General features: G+C 43.4%; 1 protein-coding gene across 1 annotated transcript in view; it reads left to right on the top strand.

Annotated features, from left to right (window-relative positions):
* BRINP3 (BMP/retinoic acid inducible neural specific 3) overlaps nucleotides 1-26,599 on the top strand; it is a 1,009,588-nt gene that overhangs the window by 613,653 nt on the left and 369,336 nt on the right. The window contains exon 4 of the mRNA XM_086964475.1: nucleotides 706-896. Coding sequence (XP_086820601.1) covers nucleotides 706-896 — 191 coding nt within the window. The remainder of the gene's footprint in view (nucleotides 1-705; nucleotides 897-26,599) is intronic.

The raw sequence follows: 26,599 nt of genomic DNA, 5'->3' as shown, positions 1-26,599 counted from the left end.
AAAGAACACTTATCTAAATTAAATTAAATGATTGCACAGAAACGTTGTTTGAATGTCTCTAGAAAATTAGAGTGTTAGACTATTAGAGAGAAACTTAGCAGTCTGGATGTTAGTGGTGTCTGCACGCCAGCAAAACCCAAACAGACAAACTGAAAAAGTGAAACTGGTTTCTATGAGAGATCACAACTCACAGCTTGCCAAAAGCTGGTAAGCCTTCTCCTGAGAGCATGTGCAGCAAAGAGGCAGTCAAAGCGCTGGTAAGAAAATAAAGAAATTAAAGGCCAAAGCCACGTTCATTAAAAATACAAAAATGTTACAAGGAAAATATCACAGAAATGAAGAAATTTTTATACAATGATGAAAAGGATAAAACAAATGTCCTACAGGAAGGAATTGGAAAATCATGTTGAATGTTATCCTGTAGAACATTAAAAAATGGGAAAAAACAAATCCTCTCCCATGATAGACTGTGGTATCCTCATCTTCTGTTGTACGCTCTATTGACCACCCATGGAAAACTTCAATTCCCTACAGTTGCACGAATGAAAACTTTAATGAAAAGCAAAGTTTGTTTATTGAGGTGTGACGTTAGCGTTTAGTACTGTTTCTGTTGTATAAAATGAAATATTTCTGATGCTTTTTTACTGACAGAGAGGGAACAATCCGAAAGTGTGACCTAATATGTTGAATATGTTGCTTTGACAGGAGAGGAGTCGCTCACAATTTTTGTGGACAAGCGGAAGCTGAGCAAGAGGATGGAAGGCAGTGATCCCAGTGGCAACAGCTCTTCAGTGACTCTAGAGACGTTGCACCAGCTGGCAGCCTCATACTTTATTGACAGGGACAGTACTCTACGCCGACTTCACCACATCCAGATCGCATCCACCGCCATCAAGGTAAGAAAATTGTTTCTGTGGACACCACAAATGCAGTGGCGTAACACAAAATTATGGGACCCCCCATCAGAATGTAATGAGTGGCCCCTGAGTCTCCCATATTTCACAGATATGCATTGCCCATTGGCTGAATGGGGGCCACCTGAAGGTTTGTGGTCCTCCTGAAGAGTTGGCTGCAGGTACCTGTCTGATGTGCTCCTAAAATTACAGATATACATATTGTATTGACTTTGCACTTATTGAAGGCTGTCAGAAATTGGTTTGTTGCCTGACTGGTCTGTGAGCCCTGGTCAAGCAGCAACCACAGTTCTTGTCAGGGAGAGGCACAAGCCAAGACTAAATTAAGCTGTCCTCAGCCCTCTGGTAGCTCGGCTCACAGCAGTCAGGCTAACTTAGAGGCAATGTGTAGAGTATTTGTGAAACAATTCACGCAGTAATAAAGTGTAAACACCACACAAAAAGTATCCCACACCATGTTAAAAAAAAGTTATTTCCAAAATAAATAAAACAAGACCACAATGACAAAAATCCAATTAGTAGAACAGGAGATATTCAATTTGAAAGGTTTCAGTGAAACTAGCATCAAAAAGCACAAAGCGCCAACTGTGGTTATCTGGTTGTGCCAGACCAGGACAAAGTCACAAGTTCAGTCCACCTATGATGGAGCATGGGCAGGCTACAGGGAACAAAGTGCCTTTAATCCTGGTTTCATGAGCCTTGCAAATGTCCATGTCGAAGATGCATTGCACAGCCGAAGCGATGCATTAGTTCCAAAAGGAAGCGAGGCTGTGATGATAGGGACTGCATCAACGTCGGGGATCCCATCAATTGGGCTTGCAATACGTAGTCCGTTGTCCAAGATGCGGCGCACAGACATGAAGTTTCCCTGGTTCTGAAGATCTGCTAGTCTGGGATGTGGAGTTTGGCATCAGCACCGAGGCTGCCATTAATGACGGATGTGAGGGCTGTGCTGAGGATGCATCACTGAGTGGAGGTTCTAAAATTGTTGCTGGCTGCAGAGGCGATGCAAGGTCTTTACGACGGGTCCAACCCAAACAGCAGTGGACAGGTGTCAGATCTTCTCAGTTTGCACCACACAGCAGAGGAGATGTTTCTGTTCCGCTGGTCGCAGAGGCTGGTGATACATGTTAAGCCCACTTCCAAATGTCCAGGTCAGAGGTGGCACCACTTGGCAGGGTAGACTCACAGATGGTCAGAGTCCAGGTGTAGTTGCAAGTTTGTTGGAAGCCTGGTATGTCCCTGAGGTTTCAGATCAGGAGGCGAGCCAACTAGCACTTGGAGTCATTCTGGGTTCAAGAGCTACGGGTCCAGTCCTTCCCATCCAGGCGAAAGGGCTGCAGGCAGCAGGTCAGCACAGCAGGGCAGCAGTTACTTCAGAGCAGTTGTCCAGCAGAGTAGCAGTCCTTTCAGCAGCACAACAGTCCTTCTTTCTGGCTGAGTAGCCACAGGTCCATTGTATTGAAGCATTGGCGTCTGAGGTCCAGTAACTATACCCAGTTGTGCCTTTTAAGTGGGAAGAAGCTTCTAGAGGCATGCTTTTGGCGTACACAGGTGCCTTGCCATCATGTCTCCGGCTCCAGACTAACTAGCAGGGGTATGCAGCCTTGTGTTTGAAGAAGGGGCACATCCTATTCAAATGTAAGTGGGGCTGCGCCCAGTTCCTTCCTGCCAGTGATGGCCCTTCTAGTCGCATCTAAGCTTCCCACTGTGTGGGGTTGTCTAGGAAGAATACACAAATCCCAATTGTCACACACACCCAATCTTGTGACCCAGAGGGAGTCCGCAGGCACCAATAGGCTAAGACAATAAAATGCCAACTTTCTGCAAGTGGCATTTTCAAAATTTTAACTTACAATCAATCTTCACCATAATTTAGGATTTTTCATTCCAGAGACGACAAACATGAAGGGTTTACCTATTACTTCTTGGAAATTACACTTACAGATTGTGAAAAGGAAATTCCCATGGTTTCCTATTTGATTTGATGTATTATCTATAAAGCACAAACAAATGCCTGGGGCATCTTGGTCCAGCTCAAAAAGGAATCAAATGATAGATAAGAGAAACTGGGATACTAATCATGCCTGAAAAGTCAAATCTTTAAATCAGAGCTTTCCAAACTGTATGTCCCAACACAGTACTATGTCACCTGCAAAGGGTGGGTGAGTCTCGGTATGACACCAGTATTAATGGCACTTGGCACATAACTGCTGCTAATTAGGAGGCATTCCTTTGAAAGAGTGTCAGCAAACACCACCACAGCAGCACAGACTCCCTGACACTCTGGTCTATGGGGGCCGGGAGATTCACAACAAAGCATTAAATGGTATTTTAAAGACCTGCCAAGTACTGGTGTGCGGCTGTGTGTGTGTGTCCAGGAAGCTGTCTCTACCCAGGCTGAAACACACATGGGGTGAGGAGACAGAGGTTGACAGACAGAGGGAGATAGAGGGAGGAAGACAGAGTGAGGGAGACAGTGGGAGGGAGATAGAGAGGGATACAGAGAGGGAGACAGAGAGGGAGGCAGAGAGGGAGAGAGGGGGAAGAGAGGAAAGGAGACAGAGACAGAGAGAGAGACAGAGGGCGACAGACTGAGAGAGGGGGAGACAAAGAGAGAGGGAGACAGAGAGAGAGAGGGAGACAGAGGGAGGAAGACAGATGGAGACAGAGGGAGAGATAGAGAGGGAGACAGACAGAGGGAGAGAGAGGGGGAAACAGACAGAGGGAGACAGAGGGAGAGAGAGAGGGGGAGAGGGAGACAGACAGAGGGAGGCAGAGGGAGAGAGAGAGAGAAAGGGAGACAGACAGAGGGAGACAGAATAAGAGAGAGAGAGAGAGAGAGACAGAGAGGGAGACAGAGAAAGAGGGAGACAGAGGGAGAGAGAGAGAGGGAGACAGAGGGACGGAGACAGAGGGAGTAGGGCGACAGAGAGATGAAGACAGATAGAGGGAGACAGAGGGAGGGAGACAGAGGGAGGGAGACAGGCAAGAGGTGGACAGATAAGAGGGAGACAGACAAGAAGGAGACAGATGGAGACAGACAAGAGGGAGACAGGCGGAGACAGACAGAGGGAGGGAGACAGAGAGACAGAGAGGGATAGAGATAGAGAGAGAAAGGTAGAGAGATAGAGAGAGGGAGGGAGAGAGAGAGGAAGGGAGACAGAGAGAGAGAGACAGAGAGAGGTAGGGAGACAGAGACAGACAGAGATAGAGACAGAGACAGACAGACAGAGACAGGAACAGACAGAGACAGAGACAGAAACAGACAGATAGAGGCAGAGACAGACAGACAGAGAGGGAGACAGGGACAGAAAGAGACAGGGACAGACAGATAGAGGCAGAGACAGGGACAGACAGAGACTGAGACAAAGAAGCAGAGAGACAGAAAGGGAGATAGAGAGGGAGACAGAGGGAGAGATAGAGAGGTAGACAGAGGGTGACTGAGGGAGGGAGATCGAGAGAGCGGGAGACAGAGAGAGAGGGAACAGAGAGAGAGGGAGACAGATAGAAAGGGAGACAGTCAGGGGGAGACAGAGGGAAGGAGAGGGAGACAGACAGAGGGAGACAGAGAGAGGGACAGAGGGAGAGGGAGACAGAGGGAGAGGGAGACAGAGGGAGACAGACAGAGGGAGACAGAGGGAGACAGGCAGAGGGTGCGGGAGACAGACTGGGAGGGAGACAGAGGGAGTGGGAGATGGAGGGAGAGGGAGATGGAGAGGGAGAGAGACTGGGAGGGAGACAGGGAGGTAGACAGAGGGAGGGAGACAGAGGGAGTGAGACAGAGGGACAGAAACAGAGGGAGACAGAGACCGGGAGACAGAGGGTGACAGACAGAGGGCGACAGACAGAGGAAGGGAGACAGAGGGAGGACAGTGACAGAGGCAGGGAGACAGAGGGAGCTAGACAGACAGAGAGAGGTAGACAGACAGAGGGAGGGAGACAGAGGGAGGGAGGCAGTTGGAGACAATCAGGGGGAGGAAGAGGGAAGGAGAGGGAGCGAGACAGAGGGAGGGAGTCAGAGAGAGACAGAGAGAGAGGGAGACAGAGGGAGGGAGACAGAGAGAGGGAGAGAGACAGAGGGAGAGAGACAGAGGGAGAGAGACAGATGGAGACAGAGAGAGGGAGACAGACAGAGGGAGACAGACATTTAAATCTGTCTTTTAAATTAGCGGGGCCAAAGCCATGGAGAGCTTAATAGGCCACACAAAGGCATTTAAAGGCAATCCATTTCTTTACCGGGAGACCCAATTAAATAGTTTAAATTAGCATAAAAACATAATTAAACAATGGTACCAATAGACCCTAAATTTTAAAGGGTACTTTACCCATATCATTCTTCCTTAGCAGCAGTAGTTTTAAAACCATTTAATCTATAGCTATCTTTGGGCTTAAGTATTTATATACCGAATAGGGGGATTTAAGGGTAAATAAATCACTGTCTTTGCTTAAGTTTGTCCCTTGCAAAACGATTTATACCTTTCATATAATGTCCTAGTGCAATAGCAATATCAAGACTTTTCATTCCTATCAATAGCACAATGGCTTGGGATTTTGACCTTATTCCGTATTTTACGAATATTGGGCGTAAAAACAGTTTTCTTGAATCTAAAACCATAAGGCAATCTAACAATATGTGCAATGTTTCAGACTTAGTCCCATGCCCGCATTTGCATGTTCCATCGGGATATAGCATTTCTGCCTTTATTTCTCCCTCCATTAACCATGGGTTAGTACCAATTTGTATCTTCAGGATTTCGCATCTAAGCCCATGGTTTGGCAGAGTTTCTAAATATGGGTACCAAGTTACATCCTCCCACGATTTTATCATGCATTGGACCGATTTTTTCTTTCTCAGGTATTCTAGGTCAAGGTTCCTTGATAGCTCCGTGCCTTGGAACCTGAGTGAACTCTTGGTAAAATCTAAATCCAGGGGATTCTGGTTTGATCTCACATTTAAGCTCCCAGTTATAGCCTTAATTTTCCTTCTCGCTTCCTTCACCCATTTTAGGCTGCTATGCCGGATTTCCTCACTACACCAATGTGAGACTTTCTGCCCTCCCCCTTGATTTTGACGTTACCAAAATCTTGCCAGGGACATTTGGGCCTGGCTATTCCATGCTATTGTTCCTGTCTCTATTCTAATTGCCTGTATCATTGCAGAGCTTGGCAGGGAGAATAGCATTTTTAAGGCCTTACCTTCCTCCCGATCCCACCCTCCTTTACTACTTAGATGGAGAACTTCTCCCCCATACAGTACTTGGGGTGGGATCACAGCTTCATAAGCTTTTAACATTGGTTTATACAACATGTCTCCATAGTCTTTATTGAACTTTTTCAGCCCACAGATGGAAGAAAACGTTTCAGCTTTTTGGGCTTCTAGGTGAGTACACCATATTAGGGAGCTTTCAAACCCTAGGCCTAGATATTTATATTATTTTACGATTTCTAATTTTGGTTGACCTAGATACCAGCGAAAAATTTTGGTCCTTTTACCAAAGCATAAAATCTTCATTTTATCCATATTTGCCACTAAATGTTTAGCCTCAAAGTAGTCTCTAAAAGCATTCCTTTGTAGTCCAAGCTCTGTTTGGTCAATTATCACTAGGTCATCCGTGTATAGCAGGCTTGCTACTTTCCTACCGCTCATTCTGGGGCTAGCGCTTCTCTCTACTTCCAGTGCTGCTGGTAGGTCTGCTAGAAAAATTGAGAAGAGGAGGGGGGCCAGGACGCAGCCCTGTCTTAGCCCATTACCTATGGCTATTTTCTGTGTGAATGCCCCTTGAGTGTCCTTAATTACTTGGGCCCAGTTCCCTCTATGTAATTCTTTTAGAATGGCCAGTAGGCCTACTGGTATATCATACTTAATCAAGCACTCCCATAAGCTCGTACGGTCCACTAAATCAAAGGCTGCCCGGAAGTCGACGAAACTGCAGTACCTTATCCCCTTTTGTTCTATCGATTTCCGGGCGAGTGCCCAGAGAGCGTAACAGGGTCTACAGTGGAATGCGTAATACAAAAAAGAGGGTGTATAAGGGAAATATTTATTGACCTAGCATTGCTACGATCCCTACGTACAATGAAAGAACAAGTAATAGCAATGGGTCAAGGATAACTAAAGCTATCTGAAAAACTGTGTATACATATCAGGATACAATCTAGGAATCCAAGGTATTCATGGTGAAAAATGTGTTCCCATCAGATACCCGTCCTCTACCGCCCTACATCATTTGGGATCCTTCACCCGAAGGAAGTGGAGACATGTCCACTGTGGATTAGGTAGATTGTAGCCTAATCGTATAGAAGGATACAGGGATGTGTTGAGAGAAAGAGTGGTATCAGGGGGTAAAATGACTAGCAGTGCAAATTAATGAAAGTGCTATGTGCTAACAAATAAGTGAATGAGTTAATATTGGGTTGCAGGAATGGAAAATGAATTTTAATAGGATCCTACCCACACCCAAGGTTAAAAAACTGTGCAAAGTAGTATAACAAATAACTACTTAGATGTGATCGAGGTCGACATGTTTCTGCAGTGTAGTAGGGTCAAGGATCCCTGTCTGCTTCTTCAGGACCTTAACAAAAATTGCTACTGCTGATAAGTGTATTGTAGTGATTTAAAATCATATCACCCACGGTATGGGGAATAAACTCTCCACCTCACCCGGCTACAGCTCAGGTACAAATGGAGCACCGCTCTGTCCGTCGGTACTCCTGACATCCGTCTAGGCTCCCACATGACAGCCTAGACGGATGTCAGGAGAAACATGTCGACCTCGATCACATCTAAGTAGTTATTTGTTATAATACTTTCCACTGTTTTTTAACCTTGGGTGTGGGTAGGATCCTATTAAAATTAATTTTCCATTCCTGCAACCCAATATTAACTCATTCACTTATTTGTTAGCACATAGCACTTTCATTAATTTGCACTGCTAGTCATTTTACCCCCTGATACCACTCTTTCTCTCAACACATCCCTGTATCCTTCTATACGATTAGTCTACAATCTACCTAATCCACAGTGGACATGTCTCCACTTCCTTCGGGTGAAGGATCCCAAATGATGTAGGGCAGTACAGGACGGGTATCTGATGGGAACACATTTTTCACCATGAATACCTTGGATTCCTAGATTGTATCCTGATATGTATACACAGTTTTTCAGATAGCTTTAGTTATCCTTGACCCATTGCTACTACAGTGGAATGACCTTCTTTGAATCCCCCCTGTTCTACCGGTACAACTGAATTCTGTTCTGCCCAATTTTTTAGTTTACCCAGTATCTAAAATGACTCGGAACATGTAGGCGAAAAATTCAGCCCACCAGTCCATCTGGGGTTTGGTTATCAGAGCAGGGAGGTTGTCTTGGCCAGCTGCGCTTGTTAAATTCAGACTTTTTATCGTGCTTTTCACTTCAGAGACCCAGAAGTCATGTTTTAGATCTGCTACCAGACCGCTCCAATTTGGTTGTAAAATCTCTTCTGGATTTCTCCCAGGACTATATAAGTTCTGCAAATATTCCTCCCAAGCTGCTTCTTCAACTACACAGTTCATTACTGCCATCGGACGATCCGCTGCCGAATGAAATAGTTTCAAGAACTGGCGTACGTTCCTTGTCTCTATTGCCTCAAGCAATTTTGACCAACAGTCTTCTTTATACTCTCTTTTTGCCCTCCTAATTAGCATATTATATTCTCTTTTTAGATTCATGAGGACATTACCCCTACCCTGGTCACCCTTTATGCTTTGGCGACATGCTATTTTCCACACTTCTCTTTTCTTTTCCAAACATTCCTTTGTGAACCACTGTCCTTGTCTCTACGGCTTTGCTTGGTTCGTTTTATCATATATTTTATCTTTTCTCAGTCCATCACTGAGAGTTTGGACCACTTCTTCAATTTTACACACGTACCAATCTAATCCCTGATCACTTACTGTGCCCAGTTCTAGGTTCTGTTGCAATTTTACTAACCGGGCTACATATTCTTCTGTTAGCCTAGTTGTGATCCGCCTGGGTTGTTCCACCTGTTGTTCGATGACTTGGGTACGGGGGTTCAAATATGCATCTAGGATCTCCAGTTCTAAAAGGTTATGATCACTCCCTTCTCTATTTGAAATCCTAAAACCTTTAATTAGTTGAAAGCTCCAGGGTGTCGTCAAAACATAATCAATTGGGCAGTTTTGGGAACCTAACTTAAACGTTTTATTTGCTGGGAAGTCTAGGGTGGATCTTCCATTTAGACAAAAGAGGCTTTTAGTCCCCAAAAAATGTTCCCAGCTGAATGTCCTTAACGGTGTCTACACATTCTGGGAAGGTTGCTTGTGTTATGTCGTAAGCCTCTAATACTTCTTGGAACCAGCAGTCTACTTTCTTGGGTGTAATTTATGATTGAAATGGCCCATTAACATAATCAGATCCATACCATACATTTCACAAATTGTATCCATATCTTCTTTAAAATGCCCCATTTCTGCTGCGTATTCCTCTGTAGTACCCCATTGAATATACACATTTAAAAGCATTATCATATTCTTTTTTACAAAAGCAGATAGCATTATCCTACATGCGAGCAGCCATTTACCCTTTACAGTTATTTCAGTCACCTTTTTCACTATTTTAGTTGACAGCAGTGTCATTATTCCCCCCGCTGGGCGGCCAAATCTTTGCTTCTTTGATAATCGATTTAACTGGCAGAAGCCATCGAATGTCGGGGTCTTGTCGCATAGCCAAGTTTCCTGGATACAAATGATCTCTGTATTTTTTCCTAATTCCCTTACATTTTCTTGTTTAGCTTAATCTCTGAGGCCGTTTATATTCCAGGAGGCTATTCCTATGCTATGCGGTGTACCCTTTACCTATTCAACGTCGTCTAGCCAGCCTTTGCCTCCCATGCCCCTCAGTATCTCTATTTGAGGGACCTTCGAGGACTGTATCCTTGCTCCAGTTTCCCCTCCAATTTCCCACATTTGAATTACTTGCTACTATTTTAATATTTTCTAGGGGGGCTCCTTCATCTTCTTCCAGGTCACTTATCCTTACTTGCCTCTTTCTTAATCCTGCATGGCACCTTAGGAATTTTTATCCTTGCCACCCTTTCCCTTCTACTTCTATTTGCGCTTCCTCTTCGGCTATTATCCGTATTCCCTCTTTCTGTAGCTCACTTGCTGCTTTCTCAATCAAAATCTTGACCAGATTCGAGTACATCAGTACTCTGGTCACATCCTTTCCTTCTTTATTTTGCCTAAATCCCACTTGTCCTAGGTCGTTTGATCCTATACCTTTCAGATTATGGCACTTGGCAAACCATTGCAGAAGTTGTGATCTATTTAGCGGCAACCTCTTTTCTAACTTCTTACCCCCTTTACCTAATGGGATTGGTTCAAAGTTATAGCTCCTTATTCTCTTTACCCTCCTTCTTTTCCCCGTTTAATGTCAGGTGTTGTGTCATGTAGGCCTTATTTGTCTGAATGTTTGGCCTACTGCTTCCTACCTCCCGAGTGGTCCATAGTTGCAAACTTCCTCCATAGACACAACCTGGCCGACTACCAGTCTCCTTAGACTGTGTTGGGATTTTGTTCTTAACTTGTTTCTTCTGGGAACCCGAGTTACTATCTAAATACGTGCTTTTTTCTTCCTCCTTTGAGGTTTTCTTCTTTGTTATACTCTTAGTGGGGTTGGGTGACTTTGGTTTATGCACCCTTCCACCACTCATCTTATCCTCCTTTGGGCTTTTCGCTGTCTTGTCGCTCCCCTTCTTTTGTGGGTTCCTTCCTACTCGCCTCGCTCTATTTATTTGCCCGTCTAGTCACCTCTCCTCTTATTATTACTCTCATAGGTCACTTTGACATTTATACCTCATGTCTTTCTTTGGGTAGTTCAGCAGTTTCAACCTGTACCTCTACCCGAGGCTGAGGGTCGGGGACTGGGACTTGTCTTACCATAGATGGCATGTGGCATCTAATCCCCTGTAAGTCCCCTTCTATTTTAGCTAAATACATTTTTTGAGCTTTTAAGATATCATTATTTGTCAATGTAACTTCTAAAAGTCCTTGTAGAGTTCTTTGTAGTATTAGCATTAGATCCAGCATCGATGAAGCGGGCATTGCAGAGAGTTCCAGGTTTGTCTCAGGGGTTAAATTCAGTTCTGTGTTTTGTTCTAACCCAGCTTTCCGGTTTTCAGGCGGACTTTGCTTTTCACTTATTCTCTGACTTGACTTGCTGCTCGATGTACTTTCTCGGGGTCCTGTCTCCGGGTCACAGGAAAAAAAGACCTTGTGGTGAAGAGGACAACCGTGGTGACGCTAGTCCCCTCTGGTCCAGTAACAGCTGCAGAGACTGATTGGCCAGGATTAGTGATTCAGTTGTATGTTCTTCCAAGGGTAGGGAAATGTACCCGTTCCCTTCCCTACCGAGACTCACATTTAGTGGCGTTGACTCTATTATTTCAATGTCTAGGGCTTTTGCAGGGGATAAGACTTTTAAAAAAATATTTCCCCACAAATTCTTTTATTGTCTTTGGGGCGGAGCTACCCTGGTTTTTGTTAGCAGCCATGTTTCTTTTCGGCCCTTTCTTCCTTCCTTTCGCAGGGGTCAACTCTGGGCTCCAACTGCTGTCTATAAGGACGAACTTCCCGTGTGTTCCAGACACTGATTGTGCGACCTCTGAGGCCAGGGGTCGCAAATGCAGGGCCAGGAGTCTCAAGAGGCGCGCCAGGGGTCGCTCCTGTGCTGTGCAGTGTTGTGCCCCTAAATGACGTCCAAGGTTCTGAGGTGATGCTTTTTGGGGTGGTGCCTTTAAAAGTTGTCTTTGGCGTGGGCACTGTTGAAGTGACCCTGTGACTTGGAGCCTACCGACGCGATTCCCATGAGCATAGATCCTACAGATCGAGGCTCTCTGTCAGCATTAGAGATACGTTCACTTTCTCTCGTTGTCAATTCCCAGGAGCCATTCAGAGCTCTCACTCAATCCTTCTCGTTCTTTGTTTCTTTCTCTTTTCAATCCCTGTATCTTCCTCTACGTCTCTCTCCATTTGCACCTCGCTCTTTCTTCTTTATCTTTCAATGATTCTCTTTCTTGAGTTCTCTTTCTATGCTCCTCTCTCTTACTGTCTATCTCGAGGTTTCTCTTTTTCTCTCTCTTTCTATCGCTCTTTCTTGCCTTTTCTAAGACTTTCCCTCCCTCTTCTAAGCCTCTACCTTGCTTTCTTTCACCTTCGGGCCTACCACTATTTCTCTGGCCATTTACCTTGAACACTGACATCTGAGGCCAGTGGCTGAATCCTTTCCATAGTGCCTCCTACTTACTAACATTAAAGTTTTTGTTTTTTGTTGCTTTCACTTCATTTACTGCCTTTATTCCAGACATGATTTATTAGAGGTATTAGTACAATCCTGAAGATCATTGAGCCATTTGTATGGTCCACCTGCTCAGCTCTCTTTTGCTGGGGTCAAACGTGGATTTCTAGATCAAAATCAAATTCAGAGACCCTCATATCGAGTCCAGTTAGCTGTGATATGTGTGGCAATTCCTGTTACCGCACATCACCACTGCAATACATCGCAATTATGAATTTTGGATAAAAATCAGCAGGTCAAACCTGCTGATATTTCTAGGGGGGAAATGCCCAGTATTTAACCAAAAGATGCAGCTTTTGATGCCGTAAGCACCAACATCCACATGTTATTCCTCAAAGACTTATAGTTGGGTGGTAATCACTGCAGCTGGTAAATTCAAACTTGGCAGAGTCCATTTTTATCAGGTGAAATAAATATCACACCAATTACCGGCCCTCTCTTATGTCTATGAATACATTGGTGTTACATTTTAATTATCACAGAAGTATGAGTTCCTAGGACATTTCTTAGAGTACTGACTACACACACATAGGAGCTTTGTGGCCCTAAACATATGTGACATTTCATATAATCATAGTGTTTTAGAAAATATTACTTTGCATTCTGAAACTTCCAGTGTTGTGTTTACAATTATCAGCTTGGGATTACAAATCGCACCTTGCAAACTGTTTTGGATAATTATCCACGATTGGTTACAAGTGTCAAATATCGGTTGGGGCCCCTTAGCAGCCTTGCAAAACTATCTCTTCACTAAGTTGACATTAGGAATCCGTTGTCCACTCTTTGCATGTTTTATAAGGCAAGGTTGCCATGCTGCTGTTTGTAATGTATCTATGATGTGTGTTGTAGGCTCACCCTTCTGCTGCCCATGTTCACATGTACTGGGAACCCAGCCTTCACTGCTCCTCCTATACCTGTTTTGTCAGGTGGCTTGAAGTGTTTCTTCTCATGTTATGTGTGGGGGTGGCCTGCATAAGCCTCCAGATCTTCTTTGATGTTACTTTTAGGTCAGGGCGGACTGCACAGTTGGCGACTGCGCTGTGGCACTGTTGTGATGGAGGCTTGCACTGTTTCTTCGCCACCTGCATCTAGTCAGTGTGAAGTTGTTTTTCACAGCTGATGTCCATGCTGTCTCTTTTCTGGGTGTGGGAATTCACTGATGCGTATGCCTGCTTCTTGTCAAGGGAGCATGTCCCATATGTTGCCCTCTTCTGCAAGGAAAAATTCCCTTCTTCTTCTAAAACTATTTTGTGGGACTAATCTTATTTATTTATCAGTTTTTTAAAGGGCCTGATGAAAAACCGTGAGCGACTATAAAGCTCAGAAGCAAAATCAGCAAATTAAGGCAATGTAGGGAGAAGGACAGAAATTTCACCAAGATGTGAATTGAAGCAACTTTATTCAGTATTAGTCTAAGATTGCTCAGGTCACCGCCAAACATCAGATGTCCACCTATAGAAAAAAAGGACAGTTTTCAGGCATTTTCTAAAAAGGAGGTAGTTTAACTCAGGCTGGGGTCCATGGCATTCCAGAATTTGGATCCATGGACACCCAAGAATCTTCAGCCACATTCCTGTCATTTGAGCGTTTTTTGGTGGATAATCTTCAGGTACATGGATTTAAGACTCCTGGATGAAATGTAGTGTGTGGCTATCACTTGATGGTAGATGGGTACTTTATTTCAGAGACCTCGTGAGTTGTGAACAGGATTTTAAATGTAATCCCTCCTAGTTTCAACTCTGAGTTAAAGAAGGGCTTTCAAGCCCTGTTTCACAAAGTCTTTTACCCAGAGGCTGAATCAGAGTTTGGTTCCCCAAGTTTACAGTCTTTGCAACATATTAATAAGCTTATTGATGGCTGAATGTAGATTTTTCTCTCCCTTGTGTGCTGTACCTATTTTATGTACTTGTACGAGTCAGTGAAGCTTGCACTGGAGCTTAGGGCACTCTTTCTTTTATGTGGAACAGAAACCTGTTCTGTCAATGCCTTTGCCAGTGCATCCTCTTGTAAGCGGTCTCTATCGCTTCCCCTCAACTTTGATCTAAAGAGCACTCAGGTAAAGGGCCCTATACAACCTAGGCAAGAGACTGAACAAACAGGATTTAGTTGAATGTTCCATGCATCATCTAAACTGCACAGGAATGCAGTGTCTCCTATGGCTGCGCTAACACCATGGGCCGTATTACATAAAGTGCTCCAGGGGCGCAACTGGCGTTTATACTCCTGCTTTGCATGCCCGGGGCACTTTGGTGTTACAGAGGGGTCTGCAGATGCGTGTCCAGCCCCTTCTGTAATACCAATAGAACTGGTGCACATAAAGCTCGGTGAAATGAAGGAAAGTGTGCTGCATGTGTAATGCGGCCGCAACTCCCTAATAAAAACACACCTTTGGCTCAGCCGACACTAATGGAAATGCCAGTAGACGACCGTACAATTAGGGCATACCCTTCAAAGCTATTGCCACTGGCTTTCTTTCTGCCCAGGGTGGCCATGTAAACAGTCCTAACCAGAAATAATCATGAAATTGCCCCTGTATGCTGCATTGGTGATAATACTTATGTTACTTTAGAAGGTTGGGGGCACTATAGAGGTTTAGCGCATCAAAAGGGGGAGCTGATTTGTGGAAAAAATTCTCTGCCACATTTAAATTTGGCCCTTAGGTTTCGGGACTTAATTGTTATTTGCGTGTCCTTTGATGTTACCTGTATTGCTAACACCTGGTCATAGGAGGGATAAGACTTAGAGTAGGGCTGAGAATGGTAGACATAATTTACCATGATTCTGGAACACAGCATGCCATTACAACGCAGTTGTTACAACAACCGTGTTGTTACAACACATGCCATTACTCCGCAAGTCGGAACAATGACTTGCTCTAGGGGTAAGAAGACCTACCCTACCGTTACACAGACTGAAGTTGGAATAGTAAATTATACTATTCCAACATCCAGCGCCCCCCCCAGAGCTAGTCGTTGTTCCGACTTGCGTTGTAATGGCATGCATTGTTACAACGTGGTTGTTTGGTATGGCCGCGCTGTAATGGTATGTGTTACAAAAGCATATTCTTGAGAATATGCCACGTTGGGACAACAGTTTTGTTGCACTACTGCCTTGAAGTCAAGAACAAATATAACAAAATAACAAATATACAACTTCAGATTAAGAGCTACAAAACACATGGGCAGAGCAGTGCGCTTGCACGTCAAGCACTGGAAAACAAGTGCATGCATTTGGTTGGGGGTTGTGGGGTGGCTGTCTGCGCAACTGCCTCTGAAGTAAACCATTTCCCTTACTGCTAAACTGTGTCTTTTGTAAGAAACGCATATTCTCATGCAAAATAACAGATCAAATGATGCATCATGTCATTTGCTAACAGAATGCATCATTTAATCTGCTGGCAGAAATTTTAGTCAAAAACGTCCTTATGCAAATAACCGCTAACAACAGGAACAGCAACTGCTAATGCACACAGAAAGTCAAATGGTGCGGAAGACCTGACTCCCCCTCTGTTCTCCCACGCTGTTCCTGAGATGGGCGCCAGTGTGGTCTCTGGTGATTTTGAAGATGTCATTTGAATTAAATGTACTTTAGAGCGTGTTTTTTTCTGGTTAGAGATTATAAGTAAAATGCTTTGGAGTGGGCACCCAACAGCACAGTCCCCGGGGGCTCTTGTGCGTGAGTGGCTTTAGGACATGCAGAAATGCCAAAATCTGCTCGTCTGAAGAAGTGATGTTATTTTGAGATTCTTTTTTATATGAAACACATTAATGGAAATTAAAGTGCATTTTCTGCTAACTTCTACTTCTTGTCATTTCAAAGCAGTATTTGCATTAACTGGTAGTAGGGGTCTTAATCATACCTGTAAAATTAAAGGAAATTTGTTCAGCAGGGGGATACTCAGAGGTAGTTAATGACCAGATCAGATTGAAAGAGTCCTCCTGACAAGGTGCAAAGACCCTGCTCTGCTCCAGGCTAATACTGTTGTGTTTTGTAATTGTACATTTTCCGCATGATAGTACTTAATTTGAGCCCATGGTTTCCGGTGTTGAGCACCAGCACTTACTTGGTTTCCGGTGATCAGAACCAGCACTTCATTGTTAAGTCAGGTCATTTTTTTATTGCAGTATTTTCTTTGTGTTCACATATCTTTATTGTTTAGTTAAAAAGAAATGCATTTGCAATACAGTAGCAATACATAAAACAAGAGTCAAATATATAGTATTGAAGCGTTAAAAAGGACTTTATGACAAAGACTGACCTGGGATAACAAAATATCAAAGTTATCATATGAAAATGATCAGATAAATGCCATGACAGATAACAAGTATTGTAAATTCATCAAATATTAAGAATAAATCCCAGGAATCTGGGACAGATGGAGCGTTTACACATATCGCACCAAAGTCATGTTTGAGTTTTATTGCTTGATAAATAGTATACACCAGCTAGGGGAAAGAGATGAAAGAGAGATAGAGGAAAGAATACTAGCGGGAAGGAAAAAGGATGAGATGGTGGGAAGGGACATCTGCTACACTTCTGAAAAAATAAATTAAGAAACTGAATCAACAGGAAATTGAGCTACCAACCCCTGAGAGGACAAATCAATAAAGTTATCCAAAGACCGCCATACATTACTTGCAATTGAAGGCGAATAATGCTTCTTTTCAACAAAAGTATGAGCTCCACAAAGATATGAAACCCATGCCCACCAGGTATGGTAAAATTGGACATGAGAAGATTTCCATTCTGTGAGTATAATTTTGACTGCAATGGATAAAAAGCAAATCTAAGAGCTCCAAATCTGTATTGTCAAGAGGTAAAGGGGTAACTGTAGCCCATGGACCTATCAAAATCATAGGTAAGGAGAGAACTATATATGTATTAAAGATTAGTGATAAATGCTTCCGTATCAGGCCCCAAAAGGAATTTAATAGTGTACATTCAAAAGACATATGTTGATGGGTGCCTGGTACTGAGTTACAATTCCAACAAAGATCACTATCTTCTAAGTTCAATTTACGCAAGCGAACTGGGGTTTCATGTGAAGATTGGATCAGTGAAGGCACAATTTTGTTACGTAGAGATAATTTCCAAATCAGTTTAAAAATCTCACCTTCAAAATGGTAAGACCATTTGACACAAGTAATTGTAGATTGTGAAGGTAGTGGGGCAGATACAATGTATACATTTTAGAAGCATGAAGGGCTGAATGTACCCACATAGAAAGAAGTGAGATAATAACCAGATCTGTGGAGAGGGTTATTTTAGAAAGTTTGACCTTTAGTTTAAATAAAATAATAAATATTCATGCTACTGAGATTATATTTTCTGGTTGGGAAAGAAAAAGTAAAATGATCATGATTAGTATCATACAGGTCTTCACAAGTCTGATACCTTTGGCAGCCTACAAACGAGCAGTGTTAGGATCACTGTCAGTATGAAGTTTTAGATTAAACCACAAAGATAACCATCTTGATTTATGAACAGGTTTCAATACTGTCTTATCAATATATTTTAATGCACCAATGGTGTCTGATATAATACGTTGAGTGTGAACTAAAGTAAGTTTGGAGGCTGTGAATAAGGAAGGAGTGGAAAAAGGAGCGCATAATTCTTGTTCAAAATGAATCCATGGAGGTATATGTTGGGATTCCGGTAAGAACCAATTTGCACCTTGAGCCACCAAAAACGAAATTTGGTAAAGATTCTAATCCAGGAGATTAGAGCCACCCTTTACAGAAGGCTTCCTAAGATATTTATGAGCAATTCTAGCTCTCTTATCATTCCATAAGAATCTTGAAGTGATTAAATCAATCTCTTGAAAGAAAGCAGAGGAATGCTTTATAGGTAGCATGGAAGATAAAAAAATAATTATTGGAATTATTCATCATTTTAAGAATTTGTAACCTACCCCACCAGCAAATATATTTAGGAGACCATGAGTAGATTGCCATTTAAAACCTGAATCACCCAGGTGAGAAGGAAAATACAAAGAATTTAGAGGGAGCAATTCAGTTTTCTATTTGTTTGGAGTGTAGCCAGAAACAACCGAGAAATCACTAATAATATTAGAGATAGAAGGGATCGCTAATTCAATATCTCCTGAAATAATAAGAACATCTTCTGCATTATGAGCCGTTTTAAGTGTATGCGATCCAAATTGGAAATCTTTAACATCCGGGCTCAGATTAAGCAAGCGAAGAAGTGGGTCAATAAATAGGAAAAATAGAAGAAGTGAAAGAGGACACCCTTGTCTAGTACCTTGACAAAGATTAAAAAAAGAGGAGGTTGTACCATTAATTCTAATATTAGCTTTCGGTTGCGCATAGAGAGCCATAACCATATTAATAAATGGATCACCAAGGTTATGGGGTTCTAACACTGATTGTAAAAAAGGCCAAGAAACTTTGCCAAAAGCCTTTTCGGCATCAAGGGCAATCGCCGCCGATGGTAATGAGGGAAGTTTTGCTTTTTCTAAAATGTAACAGAAAGTACGAATGTTGTCTCTGGCAGGCCTACCCTTGACAAAACCTGTTTGGGAATCATGGATAAGTTTAGGAATATGACCTTCTAGAAGTTTTGCTAAGATTTTTATGAAGAATTTTGCTTCCATATTTAATAAGGAAATGGGACGGACGTTTTTGGGATCGGAGTGATTCTTAGCTTCTTTTGGTATGACCACAATAGTAGCCTCATCAGCCGTACCTAAAACCTTGCCAGAAAGAACATAATTATCGAACATTTTCTTAAGATATTTAATTATTGAAGTAGTAAATGTTTCATAAAAGGCAATAGGAAACCCTTTACCTGATTGTGTAGCCTTAATAGCCTGAATAAACTCATCAATATCGATTGGATTTCCCAGCTCAATCATATCGGCATTCAAAATAGTATTAGTAGGGAGATAATTAAGAAACTGTTGGCAGGTACTCTTGGTACATTGATTGAGAGGGATATGTAGATTTTCATAGAATTCCCAAAAGATCTCAAGAATTTCTTGGGTATGATCTTTTTCGAGTCTGTTTTATCAGTAATATGAGTAATATGAGTAGCATTGGTATTCGTATTCTGAAATTTTAGAGTGCAGCTAACAACTAACCAGCTCTATTCCGTAACAATAATTGACAGGATTTTTGTGTGTGCACTCCAATATAAGCTCCACACTTGTGGTAGTCCGCCAGCAATGAATTATATCCCAACAATATTATCAGGACTTGTGATTAGGAATTATAACTCAAGAAAGAGTTCTTGTCAGCGGCCGCTATATTGTAGATTCTAATGATGCAAGAAACAAACACTCTCCTCACTGAAACATGGATGTTTCAAGAGCAGTGGTCTGCTATTGAAAAATTGGTGTACACAGTACCTCATACTCAGCATGGGAAGTAAGCTTCTATTAGGAGCATATAAGGAGACTCCAAACTCTGTACGCCATGCCGTGATGAGGCTGCCCTAGAGGGCGCCATTTCAGAGCCTTGTCGCTGTCAAAATGCCTCGAAGCATCACACAGTAAGGCAGCTCAGAACACTTCTGAGCAGTCCCCAGAGTTCATGGGCCATTCCGCCGCTGTCCTCCGTCTAAAGGTGATCCAAAATCACCTGAAAGACATGTCAACTTGAGCGTCCACACAGTTAAAACCGCGAAGCTCCAAAAAATGTCGCCATCTTCGTTGCATGCTTAGCCACGCCCCCACCAACACTTAATTGTTAACACCACACATGACAGTCTGCCACATGGTGGTGCTGCTTATCTAATTTAGAGATGAGCAGAACAACTGTTGTTTATGTATACAAGATACATAAAATTGCTAATACCTGTCTCCGCAACCATTCTTTTAGCTGTGGTGACCTGGCACAATCTGAACTGTTGCACTTGCAGGTGAGAGAGATGGTTAATAGTTGTTTTGGTACAGTTGTTGGCAGCAATGACACAGGCAATGGGATATGCAAGCTGCAGTAGCCTCCTGATCATACCCTGGGCACTATTTTACAAATCAAGTACTGTCCACATCCAATAAAAAACATGAGACGTTTGTCTGCAGACCTTCCTTCAGAAAATATGAACTATGCTCAGAGAATAGCGGCAGAAATAGTGTTTCAAAATAAGCAGCACCTCCAAGATGTTAAGTGATGGCAGAAAACTTCCAAGTACTCAAGGTGTATTCTCTTTTCATGTTGCTATAGGCTCCAGGGCGATGTGCTGAGTTTGAGGCCCAGTAGTGCTTTTAAGACAGTTTCTAGGCACATGCACAAGTGACCAAGGAGTTAGACGCTTACAACCGCTCAAAAGGCCTCATTTACAAGCCCATTGCGCTGCCTGTACTTCACTTTTTTAGATGCACTGGTGATGCAGTATGCCTGCACATATTTACAAGGCTACGTAAAGTCAACCTGCATGACTTTTTCTGCCATTGTAAATATGGGTCCCTTTCATGCATTACTCTGTGTGAAAGGGGCAATTCATGGGTATTGCTGTGGGTGTTCCCACATAATATCCATGGAACCTGACACATTCTCATATTTACAAAGTGTCATAAACACAAACACAAATTTCAAGGAGGCATGGAAGCAGCCGCAAAATGGACGAAGAGCAGCTGTCTACAACTCAACACTGACAAAACAGAAGTACTCATCATGGGCCTACTCCCTGACCCATGGAACAACACCTGGTTGCCCCCCGCCCTCGGAAGCCCACCTACCCCCACAGAACACGCACGCAAACTCGGAATCATCATGGACTCTGAACTCAAAATGAACCGCCAGATCAACTCCGTCGCGTCCTCCTGCTTCCACACCCTCCACCTCCTATGCAAGACCTTCAAATGGATCCCCCTCAAACACAGAAAGACATTCACTTACATCCTTGTCACCAGCAGACTTGACTACGGCAATGCACTCTACGCGGGAATCAACAAAACCTCACCCGCAAGCTACAAAACATCCAGAACACCTCCGCCAGACTAATCCTCAATCTGCCACGACACTGCCACATCACCTAGCACCTGCGCACACTCCACTGGCTCCCCATTGAGGCAAGAATCCGCTTCAAGATTCTCACCCACACACAAAGCCCTCCACAACACCCGACCAGCATACCTGAACAGCTGACACAAATACATGCACCCCAAAGTACCCTACGATCAGCTCAGCTCCTCCACGCCTTGGTCCCCCGCACCAGGAAGTCCAGATCGGGAGGCCACTCCTTCTCCTTCCTTGCGGCCAGAGCCTGGAGCGCCCTCCCGCTCCACCTCAGACAGACGACATCACTCCCCATCTTCACAAGATGCCTCAAAACATGGCTCTTTGATAGCCCTCCTCCTTGACAGACAGGATCCTGCACTTCTCCTCCTCCACCACCTTGAAACCCTTACGGGCTGTCATGCTTAACAAACCCATGATTGATTGATTGATAAACCTGGGAATGCATCAGAATCCTATGCCTTGGAGGCATAGGAGTGGCACAACGAGGAAAAATACTTATATTTCTCCTTGTTATTTGCTCTTTCTATGTGTGCTGCATTATGCAGAACACAGAAAAAACACCATTAATGATTGTTTTTGTGCAGGAAGGGAAGGTGTCCCTTCAGCCACAATAAAAATTATCCCTGCAACGCAGCCAACTTTGCACCGTGGAGCAAGGTAGTCTGAGTTAGCGCACTACTGCTGTTTGGGAGTCAGCACAGGGGAGGACAGAAATGGGCCATATCTTGTAGATTCAGCACATTCCTGCCCTTTAATTTTGACACATGGCAGCGCAGCAGGAAGGCTTGCAGCGCCGCTGTGTTCAAAATATAGTAAATGAGGCCCAAAGAACACAGCCCACTTTTGTTTGAGATAACATCAGAATGGGAGGCAGCCCCATGGGGTGGGGGTAACCAGACCATGTTAGATGATTGAAGAAAATGGCAGGACTGAGAAGATCAAAAACAAGTCAAACAAGGGCCTAAAATAAAGAATGAATACACTTCTTTGTTTATCTGGAGGATATGTGCACACTTTTTATTTTTATCATGCTCAAGTACTGGCACATTCAACAAACTTAAAAACAATGTGGTGACCACAACAGAGTTACATGAACAATTGGTGAGGGCACTCCTACAGCATGCTTTGTTTGATTAAACTGATTTATGTTGCAAGGTAATTGAATTTGAATGTAACTATAAGTGACAATAAAGGGTTGGGAATTTATCTTATTGCCTTATCACAGTTCGGTTCCCCTCTAGTTGATGGGAAATATTGCTTAACTAATTTAGGTACACTATACCCCATTTATCTGTTAAGTGCAGTGGTTTGTGAGGGGAAAAGAGAGAAACCATAAAAATGTAGGATTTCAGATTGATAAGCCAGATATTACTTGTGTATTAGTGTTGTATTTATCACTCTTTCTGTTTTCCTCGATCTGGCACACTGTGTTGCTGCAGAACCTACTCCACTCTTAGCCTGTCCTCTCCAGCAATTGTTGAAGAGGCTGTCCCAGGTCATATGACCTTGTTAATCACTTGGGGACAAGGGGGTTCTCTTTCTCCTCAGTTATCAATACTGTTCTTTAACTCATCTCCCAAGACATCCATCCCAGGTGTCAAAAGGATGGAAATGTTTTGGTCTCTCCACTATTTAGGCCTGTTATGCTCTGGAAAGGGCCTATGGCCTGCAGGTTGCCCAGATTTCACAACTAGTGGCTACACCTTGGATAACTGGACACAATCAGTCAGGCCACCTTCAGGTGTCAGCCCAAATCCTACAGGGTGAGTCATCTACTGAGGTCTCCACTCCTGGGCTAGGTTCTCCTTCCGTCTACTTAGGTATCCAGGTCTCGGTTGCCTTCACAGTCCTTTTACTGATTGTTCCGCTCTTGCCTAGCGTCACAGTCCCTCTAGTGAAGGATCCACTCCTAGCTTAACTTCATAGTTCCTCTACTAATGGCTCAGCTTCTGAGTTGCCTTCACAGTCCCTCTACTGAAGGTGCCACTTCTTGGTTTCCAGTACAGTCCCTTTATCAATAGTTCCAATTCTAGGTCGCCTCACAGTCCCTTTACTGAAGGCTGCACTCCTAGCTTGCCTTTATAGTCACTCTGCTGAAGGCTCTTCGTCTGGGTTGCCTTACTAATGTCTCTACTGAGGGATTCTTACACCTAAACCTGGACCCAATGCCACAGACTTTATATGGAGTGACCTACACATTAACCTTGCAGACCCTCCATAGTCCTACTACCAAGGGACTCATTAACTGCACCATTGGAATCTCTACAGACCCACTCCTAAGGGTTCTTTGATCCAGCTGTGCAATGTACTACCTGTGGAAAGACTTTCCGACAGTCATACAGGCATGAACCTGAAGTGAAACCTCACTGACCTGCTCAAACAACATTCTACCCACATAAGCAGATGGAAGAAAATAGTAAGCTTCTGCTGTTACAAATTAACCTCCACAGTATCCTTGAAATGGAACTAGACCAAGTTCCACATAGTTTACAACATCTGCACCTGTTTCTGTAGTGTCTAGTAACTGTTTTATGCTCAAATTTGAGGACATTGAGACCTATTCACAAAGGCATATGACGTAGTACTTCAGTGTTACTACTTTCTGTACTCTTACATTAGTTTGTGAATTATCCTCAAATACCTAAAATGGAAACAAAATGGGAATATATAGGGAATGTTAATGTGATATAACTACAAATTGAAAGACTGTTCCCTCCTTACACTTTTGTTAATTGGGAATTGGATATTTTGGGGAAAAATCACAAAGGCATGTCTGGGTATACAAAGAAGAGCCCTTAATATTTATGCACATACTCAAAAATGCCCTTGTGATGTGAACCAGCCCTACAAATATTACATGTTAAAATTACATAGACTTGACTGCAATGTCATTACTTCTGCAAAGTGCTTTCAAATGTATGTTGAGCATCACTTACATGTTGCCACCACCTAAAGTAGGATTAGTTTCAGCTAGTCCAACTCCTGGTCAATGACATATGTCTAGAGTACTATCTTCCACTGGGATGTTAGTACAGTGGTGCATGAAATTTTGTATTACTCCACAGCAAAGTTGATTTTCCATCAGGCTGTAGCGTTTGTGGTCTTGCTGCCTGACATGCAGATGAGAGGAATGGGATGCAGCAAATAAAAAACTAAGTGACACCACCACCTCCTCAGAATAAAATGTTGCATGATGTAATGGCAGAGTACCAACTGGAGGGGGAGCTCCCTCCTTCACATGCTCTTTCTCCTGGGAAGGAGAAAATACAGGTCAAACATTAAAACAATGACAAATAAATACACAACAGCAGTGCAACAGAAACGATGGTAACATTAAATTAAAAAAGGTTAGATGAGCAGGAAAATGGTAAAACTGGAGACATGTGGATGGAATAGGGTTCAGAAGACTGACTGGATCAGGCAGTCTTGACCACTGCTACACCCTTGTCCGAAAAGGCCTCACAATGGTGTTTGGTGTCCTCCTGAATCCAATTTAAAACATGTGGTTTGCAAATTAGTTGACATTGAACCAGGTGTTCCTTTGAGACATACATCTATGTTGGTTTACCATATAGATATTGTGGTAACTACATGTGCTATATAGGTGTTGTGGTAGTGTTATGGGCAGCAACACAATCCCAACATGGCTACCTTGCTGTGCAACTTGGTTACACATTCAGCATTAAAATACTTGAAGCCTGTCTAATTTCCTTAGAGAGATAGAAATCAGCTTCAAAAGTGTGATATTTATTTTTTGAAAACATCTCATGCTTGGTGCTTTTCTTCATCAACGAAGGCTTAAAAAGCAAAGAAGAGGGAGAACAGTGTCAAATAATGCAGAGCATTCCAACAGTTTCAGCTAATAGTTCAGCCAAGTACACACATTTGTATAGAAGGTATGAGGGATAATAGTATGATTAAAGAGATTTTTTTCAGATTTATGTTTATTTTACTCTCTAACTTTTTCACCCGCTTTCTCCCTTTGTCCATATCTTCTGTTCATTCTCTTCAATCTTCTTTCTCCTGTTTTTATCTTCATCTCTCCCTTGGTGTGGGAGCAAAATGGTTCAAATGAGACAAAGGAAACCAAAGGTATGTACTTATAAAGTTCTGATGCAAAAAGTGCTCATAAATCATAAAGCACCAATTGCCATATCAGTTCACCATTGACCAGGAACTTTGCACAATTTACGGCTGACCACAGTAAGGTGGGGGTTGCGTAGGACAAGTGAGTCTCACTGCTCCAAAGCTGTACCTTCTGAAATTGTTTATTTTCTGCAGCTTCATGTCCTCCAGATCAGTAAGGCGAGAAGCTGAAGCCTGCCAGGATCCCTCAATGTTCATGCAGGGCAAATGCTGAATTCTGTAGTTGCCAAGGTTGCATGACTGGTGAGGCAGATCTACTGCCTCACCCAGGTTTAAGGCAGGGCCCGGTCACACAATGGTCATCTGGGCCTTGTTAAGGCCAGGGGTTCTTCTTTAGAGCCAGGGGTCCTTCTTCTTTTTCTTTCCTTGCAGCTGGTAGCAGGAGGCCAACCACTTCACTCCTGGAGAGTAGTTGCAGTCATTGACTGCTAGCTGGAGACTGGAGTCAGTGGGTCTTTTTCTTCTTCCAGTGGGGAGGCAGAACCTTCATTCGTTATTGTTAGACTTGGCCAATTGGTGTGGGTCTCCCTTCCATTTTTTGCTGTTGCCTCCTGTGTTTTTGCTGGTCTAGATGCTTTGGGCACTATGCCACTGCTGTTCAGTGCCAAAGTGCAAATGCTCCCTTTTGTAACTTGTTGTATGGATTAGTGATTCCATGGTTAGTTATTTGATTTCCTTGTCAGACACTATTACAGTGCACCATGTGTGCCTGGGCCCTGTAAATCAAATGCAGATGGTGGGCTTGCGGTACAAAAGAGGGTGGTGGTGGACGGAGCATCTGAATCAATCAAACACTCACACCCAGTCAAAAGATCTGGGTTTAATCCATCACCGTTCTTTAGCCCACTCTGCCACCCCAGGTCAGACATGCCTATATGCAAATCAGTCTGACACTGTGCCTCATGGGAACAGTCCAGCCCGAACTGCCAAGCCATGTCTTCCCTGGACTGGAAACAAGCTTCCGAGGACTGGTTTCTGGCATTCCAGCCGTCTTCAGCCCGGCTTGCTTGAATCCAGTGGCAAAGTGAGCAAGGGACTCACGTCTGAGCATACCCTGCCACACTTATGGCGGCCAAAAGCGGTACAAAAGGGGGTGGTGGTGGACGGAGCACCTGAATCAATCAAACACTCACACCCAGTCAAAAGATCCGGGTTTAATCCATCACCGTTCTTTAGCCCACTCTGCCACCCCAGTTCAG

The sequence above is a fragment of the Lissotriton vulgaris genome, chromosome 1_1, assembly GCF_964263255.1.
Source record: "Lissotriton vulgaris chromosome 1_1, aLisVul1.2, whole genome shotgun sequence".
Classification (NCBI taxonomy): domain Eukaryota; kingdom Metazoa; phylum Chordata; class Amphibia; order Caudata; family Salamandridae; genus Lissotriton; species Lissotriton vulgaris.
This window is presented reverse-complemented; position numbering and strand designations above follow the sequence as displayed.